General features: G+C 42.0%; 1 protein-coding gene across 5 annotated transcripts; it reads left to right on the top strand.

The window, feature by feature from the left end:
- Window positions 1-628: 628 nt before the first annotated feature.
- YPEL5 (yippee like 5) lies at window positions 629-12,934 on the top strand. Of its 5 annotated transcripts, none has more exons than XM_058834989.1 (7): window positions 631-766; window positions 3,866-3,999; window positions 4,093-4,157; window positions 4,330-4,485; window positions 5,225-5,330; window positions 9,019-9,191; window positions 10,756-12,934. In XM_058834989.1, the coding sequence occupies exons 6-7, from the start codon at window positions 9,051-9,053 to the stop codon at window positions 10,978-10,980; spliced, it is 366 nt and encodes a 121-aa protein (XP_058690972.1). In that variant the 5' UTR covers window positions 631-766; window positions 3,866-3,999; window positions 4,093-4,157; window positions 4,330-4,485; window positions 5,225-5,330; window positions 9,019-9,050; the 3' UTR covers window positions 10,981-12,934. The 5 variants fall into 5 exon arrangements, with proteins under 5 accessions (XP_058690976.1, XP_058690972.1, XP_058690973.1 ...); XM_058834992.1 differs by lacking the exon at window positions 631-766 and adding an exon at window positions 1,450-1,833; XM_058834990.1 differs by lacking the exon at window positions 5,225-5,330.
- Window positions 12,935-13,387: the final 453 nt, after the last annotated feature.

Below are 13,387 nucleotides of genomic sequence, written 5' to 3'. Positions count from 1 at the left end.
CTCGCATTTTAGAAAGGACATTGAGGTGCTGGGGTGTGGCCAGCAAAGGGCAACAAGGCTTGTGAAGGGTCTAGAAAACACATCTTGTGAGCAATGGCTGAGGGAGCTGGGGTTGTTCAGCCTGGAGGAGAGCCCATTGCTCTATACATTAGCCTGAGAGGATGCTGTAGGGAGGTGGGGGCCGGTCTTCTCTGACGTGTCTGCTGTGACAGGACCAGAGGAAATGGTCTTAAACTGAGACAGTGGAGATTCAGATTAGACAGAAAAAAATTGTCATTGTTAGGGTGGTGAGGATTGGAATAGGTCGTCCAGGGAGGTCACCAGCCCGGAAGGTGCTCAAGAGGCTTCTGAACATGGTGCTGGGTGGTGGTGTTTAGTGATTATGGGGTTACTGAGTGATTTATGGTAGTGCTGAGTGGACGATCGGACTAGATAATCTTAAACGCCTCTTCTATCCCTGATGATTCTATGATTCTGTAATTCTATAATTAACTCTATAATTCTAAGATTCTGTAATTCTGTGATTCCGTGACCCCGCGTGCCCCGCCGGGAGCGGCCGTGAGGCGACCCGGGGCGGGGCGGAGCGTGAGGCGCCAGGGGCGGAGGCTCCCGGCAGCGAGGGGGCGTGGCCTCTGCGCGCTGATTGACAGGCGGGGCGGGGCCACGGCGGGGCGGAGCCGCGCGGCCGATCCGGAGCGCCGGGGCCGTGGAGGGCGGGGGAGACAGCGGGCACGGATCCGCCGCCACCGCCGCTCTACAGCGCCAGGTAACCGGGCGGGGGCCGCGCCCGCCCCGCGCTACCCGGGGAAGCCGGGGCGGCTGGGGAGGGAGGTGGCTACCGCCGCTCCGCGCCGCGGCGCTGTGTCTGTCGGGCCGCGGCGGAGCCCCAGGCGAGCCGCTCCGGTCCGGTCCGGCGGCGGGCGCTGAGAGGGGCAGCGGTCGGCCCTGCCCGACCCGGTGCGTTACCCGGCGCCGCCACAAAGCACCGGCCTTCCCCCACCGCGTCCCCTTCTCTGTCAGCGTCTCTCAGCGCCGCCCAGCCTTCCCGGCGGGGGCCGGCACCGAGCACCACCTCCCCGTCGCCGCCGACACAACTTCCTCCCCCGGCCCCGCACCGGGCAACTTTTCTGGCCAATTCTTTTGCGGAGCCCCGGGCGGGTGGGTGCGGGGCCGGGCCCGTGCCCGGTGCGGGAGCGGGGACGGCTGGGGGGGGTGGGCGGCGGCGGTGGGCCCCGGGCACGGCCCCTCGGTGCGGCGGCGGCGGTGCCTCCCCGTCAGCTGTTTCCTGCTGTTTGTTGTCAGGGCTCCTGCGCTCCCGGCAGCGCCCGGCGGCGGCGCGGGGGGACGGGACGAGCCGGGCCGGCCCCGGTTGGCTGCGCGCGCCCCCGTGACGGCGCGCGGGCCGGGCCGGGCCGGGGACCGCCCCCGCGCGCGCGCGGCTTTGTGTGTGCGCGGCACCGACACCGACACCGGCACCGCCCGCGGCGCCGCCCCCGGGCCCGGCCGCGGAGGTTGCGCGGGGGTTGAACCGCCCGGCCCTGTCGTACGGGGGGTGGCGGCGCCGCCTGACGCAGCGCCCCTCTCCCCGGGCGAAGGTGCCGCTTGCCGAGCGCTGGCCGGCGGAGCGGCCCCGTGTCCCCGCCGGACTGGTGCCTCCCCCGGGGAGCTGTCACAGATCCAGCCGTGGTGCTGTTTGCTTTGTGGAGGTGCTGGCGGCTCGCTCGGCAGCCAGGCACATTCGCCTGCTAGCGCTTAGGTTGGAGTTTTCCCCGTGGAAGTATGGATGCCCAGGGAGCTGAAATACTCTGCTGGCGCTTTTCCACTCTGGGAAAGGTCTGAGTCGAAGCAAAAGGGAATGTGGAGGCTGTCGTCTATCTGCTTCATTTGTTACTCTGTGCTCAGCCCTTAGCTGTACTGTGCAAGTAGATGTAGATTAGATCAATCCAGCGTGTTTATTTAAGAATAAAGGCCATGTTTTGGACTGATACCGCCGTAGAATTTAATACATTTTTTGTCTTTGGTTTCTTTAAACAATAAACACGGGTTTAGGGTTAGATTGAGGGAATAACAAAGCAAGTACACACGGTCTTCTGAGAGAGAAACAGGGCAGGGCTCATTCGAAAGTGGTGTCACAGAACAGCTCTTGATGTCAGCAACTAATGGTTGTAGATTAACCATTATCTTAACTTATGTTTATGACTGATGGCTGAAAGGGAGGGAACTTGCTCCCCAGTTGTAAACATTCCCTCACGTGACTGTATGTAACTGCTGTATATATAATCTTATATATATTTTTTTATATAGAGCCTCATTCTGGATGCCTGAATTTAGGTTCTGTGTGTGACAAACAAAACTGTCCGTTTTTAAGTGCTGCTCTCTTTTTCTAAAGTAGGCTTTAAAAATACTATTTGGAGGCTTCAGTCATCTGCTACTTTCACTTCCGTTGTTACGGAAATACTTAGAGATGCAGAGCTTTTTGTTTGTGTATAGATTTTTATAATGACGAGTGAGTTTCAAGTGTGGTTGCCAAGTGTGTGTGAACAAATAAAACTGCATCTCAAGGCCCAGCAGGGAAGATGACAAGGATTTGTTGCTTGTCACAGACTGAGAGCTGTACACATGTTTATATATTTGTATTTAACATGGTAATCATCACAAGCTTGAAGGGATGTTGTCCAAGTCAGGTCATTAGTTCATGTTTGTTTACTAACGTCTGACCTGTGTTGAAATCTCTGGTTGCTCAGCTCTCACTGAAATACGTAATTCCCTTAAGCAACATTTAACTTAAAATTTGCTAAATGAGTAGATGAAATGCCTGTATGTTGTGGACGTTTGTTAGCAAGGTGATCTCTAATTCTGGAGCCTTTACCTACATTTAGGACCTTTCTAGTTAATACAAAAATCTCTTGGTGATGTGCACTTAGTGTGTTAGCACCCTTTCTGCCAGCTGGATGTTGCTGGTTTGGATGATGGTTGTCTTTACACCATTTCTTAAAAGGTTGTTTACTGGATTTCATTTTTAATGACTCATTAATGCAGTGATGTCTTTGGATGAAGTTTTGTATTATTTCAGCACTAAAATAAATGAAAACAGAAAATATGTTGTTTAGCTTTCAGAAAATTGCAGAATGGATTCACAGACATAAGCTGTGAGTCTCAATTGTTTAAGTAGTATAAGAATAAATTTATTACAAAACAAGGTAATACAGCTTTCTTAAAAACAGTGGCGTAATTAGGAAGGGGAAAGAAGGAAAATGAAGGGGAAAAGAAGCAGGGAGACAGGTCTAGTTGCTGGTTTTGGACTCTGTATAGTGGTGTGAAAGAAAATTAATCTTAGTCTGATACCGCTTGTAAACCAATACTTTTATATGTTATCTAGCAACAGTATTGTGAGGGTTTAAGTTACTCTGTGGAAGATACTGAGATGGGGGGAGCTGTATGAGAAACAAGCACCCATCTGTGTGGCTCTGCTCTCTAAACGTGAAACAAAGTACCCTGGACTAGTGATTGAGTGCACCAATGTGACATAAATACCAGTATCCCAGTGCTTACCTTAGCTAGGAAAAAATCCAGTTTGCAATAGGAGATGATACTACTGCAACCTGCAATACTAAATTACACTGCTGCAACTTGCACAAGGGTGTTTTCATCCTGCAAGGCAGCCTCTTGTTGGCAGGTGCTGTGCCCTGCATCTGGGCACAGCTTCCGTTGCTTTGCCAAAGCCTCTTCTGTCATTGTACTGTATTAAGTTCCTTTTACTTAGTTTGCTACAGTAGCTGGATGGTTCTAATGAGCACAGTATGCTGTTCCAGTTCAGTTTCTCTCCACATTTGGCTACATGTGGTGGTTTCAATTCTGCATGTAGGCAGAGGCCAGGCCCTGTTTACTTGGACAGTCGCAGAAGTTGGTGGCGGACATTGAATCTCCAACCTCCTTAGAGACTGACGACGTCTGTATTTTCGGATGCACCCCCACCTGTGAACAGGGAAACCTGGAAAGGTAAGGAGCAAGTTTTATTTTTTCCTTTATTATTCTTTAACATCTTGTACACCTGTGCTAAGAATTCTCTTTCCTCTTTTGTCCACCTCTGAGATGAGAAGAGGAAGCTGAAGCCCGGTTCTTGAGATGCAGTGATGAGGTTTCAGCCTAGTTCCAGGGTAAGTACATCTTGAGAATGTTTTAGTGTGCTTAGGGGAATGCATAACCCTTTCTCAAAGGGTAGAGAATGCTTATTTGCTCACAAAGGAAAATGCTTTTAGTTTGTAAAATAGTGAAAGAGAGGTGGTCACAGTTTTTTGTCCTTTAACTAGCAGCTGTTCTCTGTTGTAGATGGGAATGCAGTAAATGATGCTGAAGCAACACTGAGGCTCCTCCTGTGAAATATCCACAGTCCAGTGTGTATAGAGAAAGCGCTTGCTGGCTCTCCCAAGTGTTGACGGTCCTGTGTCTTCAAGAGATGCATTCCAGGACAAGAAAACACTGACTGTTAGTTTTAAAGATGCTAATAAATAATTCTTTGTGTTACTTTTTCATTCTTTATTGTGGTGAAGGTAGGCAGGTGAGGTTGTAACAAATACCAACCAAGTGGTGCTTCAGGTGGTTTTGGGTGTGGTCAAATTTAAGCTGCTGAATGTCAGCCCTTTGATAGGGTTGTTGCTCAGTGTTGCTGAAATCAACACTGAAATTGTTGGGGAGTTTGGGAGCTACTGCTCTGGGAATACACATTATAGCACTCAGCCACAGTGCCTGTATTTCCTGTCTGTCCATGCACTCGCTGGGAGAGGCATGCAGGGAGGAAGTATTTTCACAGTGTGATTGAGAAGTGGTATCAAGCTGTCAGAATAATGTACTGTCGAAATCATGCGCTGTCAGCAAGCCTGACCTGCTAGGTAATATGAGCTATCATTGATTGCTCTCCTAAAGGTCCTCTCAGGAAGGTGGTCTGGGTATTTAATAATGGCAGTGTCATCATCTCTCAGTTCATAAAGTACCCCTCTCTTGGAACTGGGGAGATTTGACAAGTAGATACTTTATATCCCATTAAAGAAAGTACATAAGCCTGCCTTTTACATTGCAGCTGTTCATTTCATAAAATGACTTGTGTTTGGTAATTTGAATGAAGGCAGGAGCACTAGAACTTCATCACTGATACATACCCAGTAAAGATTGCTTAGCTGATTTTAAAAGTGAAATCATGGGCCAAAAAAATCTGTTCTTTCCTCAGCATTTGGTTTTGTGAATAACCAAGATCCCTGTCCACTACTTCTGAAAATTCTGCTGGTAGCATGATGGAGAATTGGTGGGATACAGTAGTGTCACTTTCTGGAGCTGTAAGTAGCACTAGGGAACCTGTCTGGTTCTCTGGACCAGTAGAAGTTATTTTCTGTGTTTTTAAGTGTAAATGGTGAATGAATGGCCAAGTGCACTTACTGTATTTTCCTCCCTGTTTAGAGGATCTTAAGCTTTAGAAATGCTTTTATGTTTCACAATTCTTCAGCTTCTCATTTAAGAGAGCCCTCCTGCTGCCTATCAAAGCTGCCTATAAGTGGCTTTTTCAGATCACTTATGCATGTGTGAACATAAATAGACACCCTCACCTTTTTGATTGGTAGTGAAACTGTAGGGAAAAAACCCTGCAGTTAACTCGGGTGACTTTGTACACACCACTTCATTTGTAAGGGGCAGGAGCTTGAGGGCAATGGAAAATTGCTTTCCCCTTGTTCTGTTGTGATTCTGTTTTTTTCTTGTGTGCAGTAAGTATACCCTACAGGATTCAGCATCCTTACATAAGGAGAGAGGAGTCTTTATCCACAGCAAGTACCTTCTGATTTAGTCTTATAAGTGAATGCTATGTTTTTAGCTTGGACGAAGAAAAAGGAACAGGAAATCATAAAATGATTCCAAGTTGAAATTAGTTTCTCTATTTTACAGGAGAGGAAAAAGCAAAATTTCCATGTTAGGTTTTTTAGAGAATTCATTATAAAGTGTGGCATTTTAAGTCTGCATTACTAGCAGTCATTTTGTAATTTTTTTCCTACTTTTTACTATTGTGAGTAGTAACATAAAGACTAATGTAAGATGACTAGTTTTATAATTCTTCATCTGGGCCCTTAGAAATTAATTGAATTCAACAATCAAAACTGAGGTCAGAAGTACCCATTGCCTGGTGTGTATTTTGACTAAAGTCTACCAGGTGGTAGTTAGTGTAGAGATTACATTTCCAAAGTTCGACACTCTAGAAACCTTACAGTATTTTATCAGTTTCTTAAAAAAACATACACAAAAACTGTATTGTTTTGACTGTTGGTGCTGACTATAGAATTTAATTTTCTAAATTTTTTAATGTGTATTATTTCAAGAATATACATTTCCTTAGGCACTGTATTCTAAAAAAATGTGTTCTGGTACCGGTTGGTTTGTTAGATTCTACTATGACTTTAGGTTACTTTCAGCTCTTTAAGGTGACATAAATAAATGAGGATTTTAGGCCTTGTATTGCTAGGCAGATTTTTCAGCCTTACATCTTTGAATATATTTATTTATGCATTTATTTTAATGTTTGAGATCTTCAGGATTCAGGACTTCAGTCCATGCCATAATGCCATATCCAGAAATAATACATTTGTATGTTGCTGTGACTTCTAACTTGGTTGTTAGAATTGCTCTTGTGCTCCCTTCTGAAGTATTTAATTTCCATTTTTAGTGTCTCTGGGCTACTGCTTTTCTGAGGGCCCTGACATGAGTTATGATTTTAGGCAGGTGATGCACTTGCATTTGAAGCGTTTAGGTGCATTTTTCAAAATGTCATGCTGTGTAAGATCAGTCTGTGTAAAGGATCTGTTCTGGACACCAAGCTCTGTGTTTGTGTTGCTTTTGGTGAGATAGGGATGGGTTGGATTTATGTGATGTTACCATATAAAAATACTAACAGGGTGGGCATTGTGTTTACTCTGAAAGAAATACCCCTTTGGAGGATGATTCCACATTACTGTAACTTGTGATCAGTTAATTGTTTTGAATCCACAATATAATCAGCACAAAGATAACATTATCCAAAATTAGGAAGGATGGCACATGGACCTGGGCCAAGTGCCTTATAGGCATATCTGTTACAATTGTCTTAATTGCTTGTGTTTGTGGTTTCTTCTGGCTGGAGACTTTGACTGATACTTGTTTATTCACACTTACTGTCTGTTGATTTCCCTTCATTCTTTCACTATTCACATTTTAATTTTTTTTTTTTTTTTGCCTTTGCTTGCTGGGAAAGATAAGGCACATTAGAAAGGTATAAAGCTTAGAGAAGTCTAAATGAAAATGCTTACTGTATTTTGAGTGGACTCACACCTCTAAGACTCAAATCTGTTTTATTTATCCTTTGAAGAAGAGAAATGAGTATTATATCACCTTTAAAAGGAGGAGTCATGATATTGTGTTTAATTTTTATGTATCCTTCAGATGGGATACAGAAGATAAATAGTGATTTGAAAAATCTGAAGGTAAGGAACCTGAGCTAAAATCACTCTGTTCAATATTAGGAATCTTTTTGTTGCCTCACATTGTAAGAAAACAAAGTGTGAAATAAAGCGATCGGAAAAAATCATTATGTCAGTGACTTCTGATTTTTAGATGTAAAAATGGTGTGTTAAGCTCTGTGTGTGCAGGTGCAAGTTTTAGTCCATTTGCTTTATGCATGTTAAGAGTAGGCTTTAAAAAACTGATCCCCTAAAACTTGAAATGAGTTTAAATTAGGTATTTGTGCTTCTTAATGGTGTTTGACTTAGAATATTCAATTAGATGAGCACAAAATTTGATTGACTTCTCTGTGATGGGCACAGTCTCCTGCTCTGGAAATTAAAACCCACACAATTCTAATATTGCAATGTGTCAGATTCACTTTGCGTTGCTCTGCATGACAAAAGCAGAGACAATACATTTTTCTGATTTCACATCTGAAGCATAAATGGAGGTACATTTTACTTGTTTAGCTGTAGAAGTTTAGTCATAAAACTTGGGTGGGCAGTTGAAAGGGAAATAAAATCATAATTAAATTCCTTTGTCATGTTATATTATCCTTCATGATTGAAGTTTTCGGCTATGTGTTCTGTGCCTACTCCCTAGTTAACTTTGAGTAGTTTATGTTAGTTGGTGAGACACTTCAATTTTCCTGTGCAGTGAAGAGGCTCATTTATTGGGCACTGCAGGTCATCTGCTATAAAGTTTTTAAGCTCTGGCTTTTTTCTCATTAGACTTGCTGAGGTATTTTAGTGATGAGGCTTTGGAAATACCTCAGATAAATAACACAGTATTTTGTTTTTGGATTAGACAACTTTAAACATTTGTATATAAAACTGTCTGCTGTGAAGACTGGGTGGGTTGTTTATTATGTGAAATAGCATCCAAACCTTTCCTATGTTGGTGTGTATGTGAAACAAAGAAGTGTCAAGTCAAATATAGCAGCCAGGGTGCTATACCAGCATTCTGGGTGGTGGTGTTGTGTGATGGTGTGTCATAAATTGTGCAAAGCTATGGGGAAGTGACATAATAAATATGTATTATAAAGAGCGGGGGTGACTTGGGAAAATTAAGCTGTAATTGTCTTGGTGACTCAGTGTAATTCTCAGTGCTTCATTTCTTAGTGCTGACTAAGATAAGTGAGTTGTTTGGAATGTACTGAAATAGAATTTCAGTATTGTATTAAAGGAAGTGGAAGCTTCTGAGTTTCAGAACTGTAGGAGCCAGTAGGGGGTCTGCAAGTTTGAACTGTATTTTAAAGGTTTCAGTTTGTGTTTTTCTCATTTAATGTAATTAGTTTGTATTTAAGTCATCTAATTGGTAAAGGGGTCACTTTGGGAAAGAACTTGTCTTGATGAGAGGGTAAAAGCAGACTGTAAGCTCAGGAATGACTTTGAGCATTCATTAGCTGAATTGAAGAATATTCTGCCATATATATGAGATGTTGGGGCTTTCAGTTTTTTTGATGTAATGCTTTCTTTACATGATGTTTCTTTTTGTTTCCAGGTCTTGGGTATAAACTTACATAAGTTCTAAAAATGGGAAGAATTTTTTTGGATCATATTGGTGGCACTCGCCTGTTCTCCTGTGCAAACTGCGACACAATCCTGACCAACCGCTCAGAGCTCATCTCCACTCGCTTTACAGGGGCAACAGGAAGGGCCTTTCTTTTTAACAAGGTGTGTAAGAAGCTGGAGGAACTGCTATTTACTTTAGAAAAATGACCTTGTGGGATATGACTCTGTCCTGAAATCGAAAAAAAGTGTTGCATAATTACTACTTTAACTTTTCTTCAGTTGTCTTTAAAGTCAAATTTGACATTTACTGTTGATGGGAAACTTACCTGAATTAGTTTTGTTTGCAATACAGAAAGTCTATAAAGAAGACTGTGTATATAGAGGCATCAGGCCAAAATTGATGGATTTTAACTTCAGAGACTTCTGTAATATGAACCTCAGATTCACTCTGAACGTATCTGGTGTCTATCAAAAGGTTCCAAAGGTGTTTTCACTTTTATGCAGTCAAAAAAAGAAAAAGTCTAGATAATATTTTGTTTAATTTCTGAAATGCATTTAAGTTAACAGTAGTCTGGCAACCTAAGTTGCCACAATCAATCACAATCTTTTTTACAGGCAATAATACTCTGGTTTAGTTTAATAATTTTTAATTTATCAGATTCAATAGATTGAAATACAGAAGTCATATTTTTTTGAGTGAATTATAGGATTATTTATTAACCTTGCATAAAAACTTACCCATTAGGTTAACTAAAAAATTGTGATTGTCTTTTGCTTTCTTGCAAAGTTCCTGGTCACATAATTCTTGGTGTATTTTAGTTTTGATTTTATCTTGTAAGGCATTTGGCAGTGGGCAGAGTTGATAAAGGCATCAATAGTGTCTTAACTATGTTTTGCTCTGGGACTTCTGCTATCCTGAATCTTGTCAGTAATGAGAGGTTTCTTCCTTATCCAGTAAACTCTGGATGCTGGAGTTCAGAATTTTTTTTGTTAAGTAGTGGGATTTAATTACAGCAGTTTGAGTTTTTGCATTTCTGCAGTCAGAAACTATACATTTGAAGTAGTCAGGTGCAAAGCTGAGGAAGCAATACAATCCCATCTTTCTTTTAGAATCTCCATATCAACTTTTCAATGAATTATGGTTTTGTGGTGCTGCAAAAGAAGTTAAAAGTATATTTTAAATTGCTGATACAGCACACAAAAAGGTGCATGTTTCATGTCTACATTGTCAGCCACAGACTCTGGCTTTTTGGTAGGTAATTATTTCAAAAGCACCACAAGATTTTTAAAGAAGTACCTCTTCTAATATTTTGGTTTTGAGTTCTGGGACTTGGTGATCACATCAGCTGCTAAAAATGGGTTACATACGTTACAGTTGGATTGATATAAATTAAGTAAATATAAACTATTTCATATTTATATTAATTATATAAATATGCTGTTCACTGGGAATTTCTCACCCACAGAGTTTCTCACCCAGAGTTGAACACAACCTTTGCATATTTTGTGATAGTAATCCATGTCTCTCAGTTAAAATGTGAGGGTTTTACATTGCTGTGAAGCACATCTTTAAGGTGTTACAGTCTCACAAAGGAGACTTTTTACACTGCAGTTTTCAGTTTGTGTGTGGTTCCACAGGCTCTTCCCTTCTAACATGCTGATTGTCCAGGTTTCCTAGAGGCAGACTAATGCTTTGTGTTCCCTGTGCGCTGTGTGTTTGTCCCAGGTGGTAAATCTGCAGTACAGTGAAGTTCAGGACCGGGTCATGCTCACTGGCCGCCACATGGTCCGGGATGTGAGCTGCAAGAACTGCAACAGCAAACTGGGCTGGATCTATGAGTTTGCCACTGAAGACAGCCAGCGCTACAAGGAAGGCCGCGTTATCCTGGAAAGAGCCTTGGTCCGGGAGAGCGAAGGCTTCGAGGAGCATGTTCCATCCGACAATTCCTGAAGAGGCTCCAGTCTCTTCTCAGGTTCTCTTCAATTGAAACTCAAATATAATAAAATCAACAAAAAAATCTGCTTACATACACTGTCACCTTAGCATCAGAGTCGGATTCATGGACTACAAAGTGGGAAAGATTGTGAGAATATTTCAGATGGAACCTTCCTTTCTTTATTCCTTTTATATTTTACTTTCCCTCCAGCAGCTGTTTGTAGAAAGAATGTTGTGCAGATGCTGTAACTTTTACACTCTTTCATTTACATCTGTTAGATTTGAGATTGTATCTTAAGGTACAGTGGGCTAGAAAGAAAATATTTGCAGGATTTGTCTTTTGTTGAAGAGAAATTCAATGAGGTGTTTTTTTTTTTTTTTAGTTTGCACAAACTGATGTCAACATCAAGTTATTTTAAATCTACAGATGTTTTTTTTTTTAAAGTATATTCCAACTTTTGGCGTAAGTTTTTAGTTAGGTTTTTGGTTTTTTGGGCTTTTTTTTTTACCCAGCCTTTTCACCTGGTTTGCTAGCAAAAGTGAAGAGATCCGAACTTGTGCTGAGTGCTAAAGGTTCAGTGTTGGTACGGCTTGGGCTGGCCCATGTGCCATATTCTTGTTGAGGTTGATTGGTAGCACAGAGCCCATTATTTCTTGTCATTCTTGACCCAAAGATGTCACCATTCCTTGTTTATTTGTGAAGTCCCATTCACCACGTAAACTGGTGTTGATTGGAAACTATCCTTGAAATAGGGCAAAACTGCTTGGCTTTTTTTAACTTTAACAGATGTAACTTATGAGCATAGTAATAATATAAAGTAATAGCTGTCTGTTTAGTCTTGCATTGCTTATAAATCCAGCTGTGTTTGTAATGATAGGGATCCACTGAGAAACTACTGTTTCAGTAGTCATTTTTTTTCGTTTCTCTACTAATCTCATTAAGTTAGACAAGGAATTGCAAATCTTAATTCTTCTTCAAGTAGCTTTCTTTAAACCCAGAACTTCCTATGTTAAACACAGCTGCTGTGTAAAAGGAGAAGATTGCCAGCATGTTTGTTCATGCGTAGAGTTATGCAATCTGCATCTCTTGAAACGATTAACTTAAACAGCTTGTTTTCAAATGCTGCTTCTGGTGTTGAAACCTTTATCTTTCAACTTTGTTGAACTTTTTCATTGTGATGTTACGTTTTTATCTTTCTGGGCAGCAGTACATGTCAGCCTAGTAGTAACTAGTGACTTGGATTCCTGCTTTGTTCTTGTAGAGATCAGCTCTGTTTAAAGCAGTGATCTTGCTTGCCTTTTTTAGCAAAAATGCTCTTCATTAACTTAATTCAAGGGTGCCCAAACACTTTCATTGTGTCTTAAGCCATAAGTCAAGATCTCAAGGGCTGAAATTTATTTGAATGTTAGATATGTATGATTTCTTACCCAAGATATGAGTTGGTTGTGGTTTTTTTTCCTTATTGGATAAATTGTGGTCAACGTGAAATAAGTTACCCACAGACGTAGGAAAGGGGGGAAACCCCACCCAGCCAAACAGATCTGGGTTCTGACCTTTCAGAATAACTTTTTGTCTCTAGCCACAGCTCCATATCTGAAACTAAGGTGTGGAGGATGGCTATGCAGAGTATTTTTCTTAATGTTTTTTTGGTTGCCAAGTGGCAAGTTGGACACCCCTGACTTGAATCTACTGCCTCTTTCATGTAAAGGTAGCTTTGTTCTAGAAATGTCACATAGAAAGAAAACAGAGTAGATCACATACCAGAGCTGTGCTTGAATCAAGCTGCTTAAACAATAGTGTACTTGTGCCTCAAATGAATCAGTTTTTGCACTGAGTACAGTAGTACCCCATTATCTTGTACTTCTGTCCTTCACAGACCCTGGAAGCGCCATTAGCATGGTTCTCTTCAGTACTTTTCTTGTACTTCTGACATTACAGTACAATAAAGTATGTTTTGTCCTGAACTGATCTTCGCTGTCCTTCTAGAATTATTGTCACAGAGTGTGTCAGTCAAATCGCATAACCCATCTTTCATTCCTTGTGTTAAGTTTCTGCAGCATAGTGACAAGAGTGGCAAGAGTTCTGTTGATTTTGGAAGGTGCCAAGTAGAGCTTCATGGAAACCACTTGGATACTTGAAAGCCGTCAATTTGCTTCTGTTAAAGAGAAAACAAGAAATGTCTCATTTAACGGAATTCTGGGTGCCAAATGTCTTTCCATGACTTTGAAAAGACATCAAGCTAAGCAAAAAATCCACCTTCTGCAAGAAACTTGAAGTTTTGGCTTCTGAAATGACTTGGGAATTAATGAATTGGGTATTATGTATCTGGACTTTTTCCTTTGTGTTCAGATGTTAGGCAGAAACCTGCTAGCAGCTGGTCAACTTCTAAAGCTGTAGCTGAAGAACTGAGATGAGAGGATC

The sequence above is a fragment of the Poecile atricapillus genome, chromosome 3, assembly GCF_030490865.1.
Source record: "Poecile atricapillus isolate bPoeAtr1 chromosome 3, bPoeAtr1.hap1, whole genome shotgun sequence".
Taxonomy (NCBI): Eukaryota; Metazoa; Chordata; class Aves; order Passeriformes; family Paridae; genus Poecile; species Poecile atricapillus.
The sequence above is the reverse complement of the archived record's forward strand: the minus strand, read 5'-3'. Positions and strand labels throughout refer to the sequence as shown.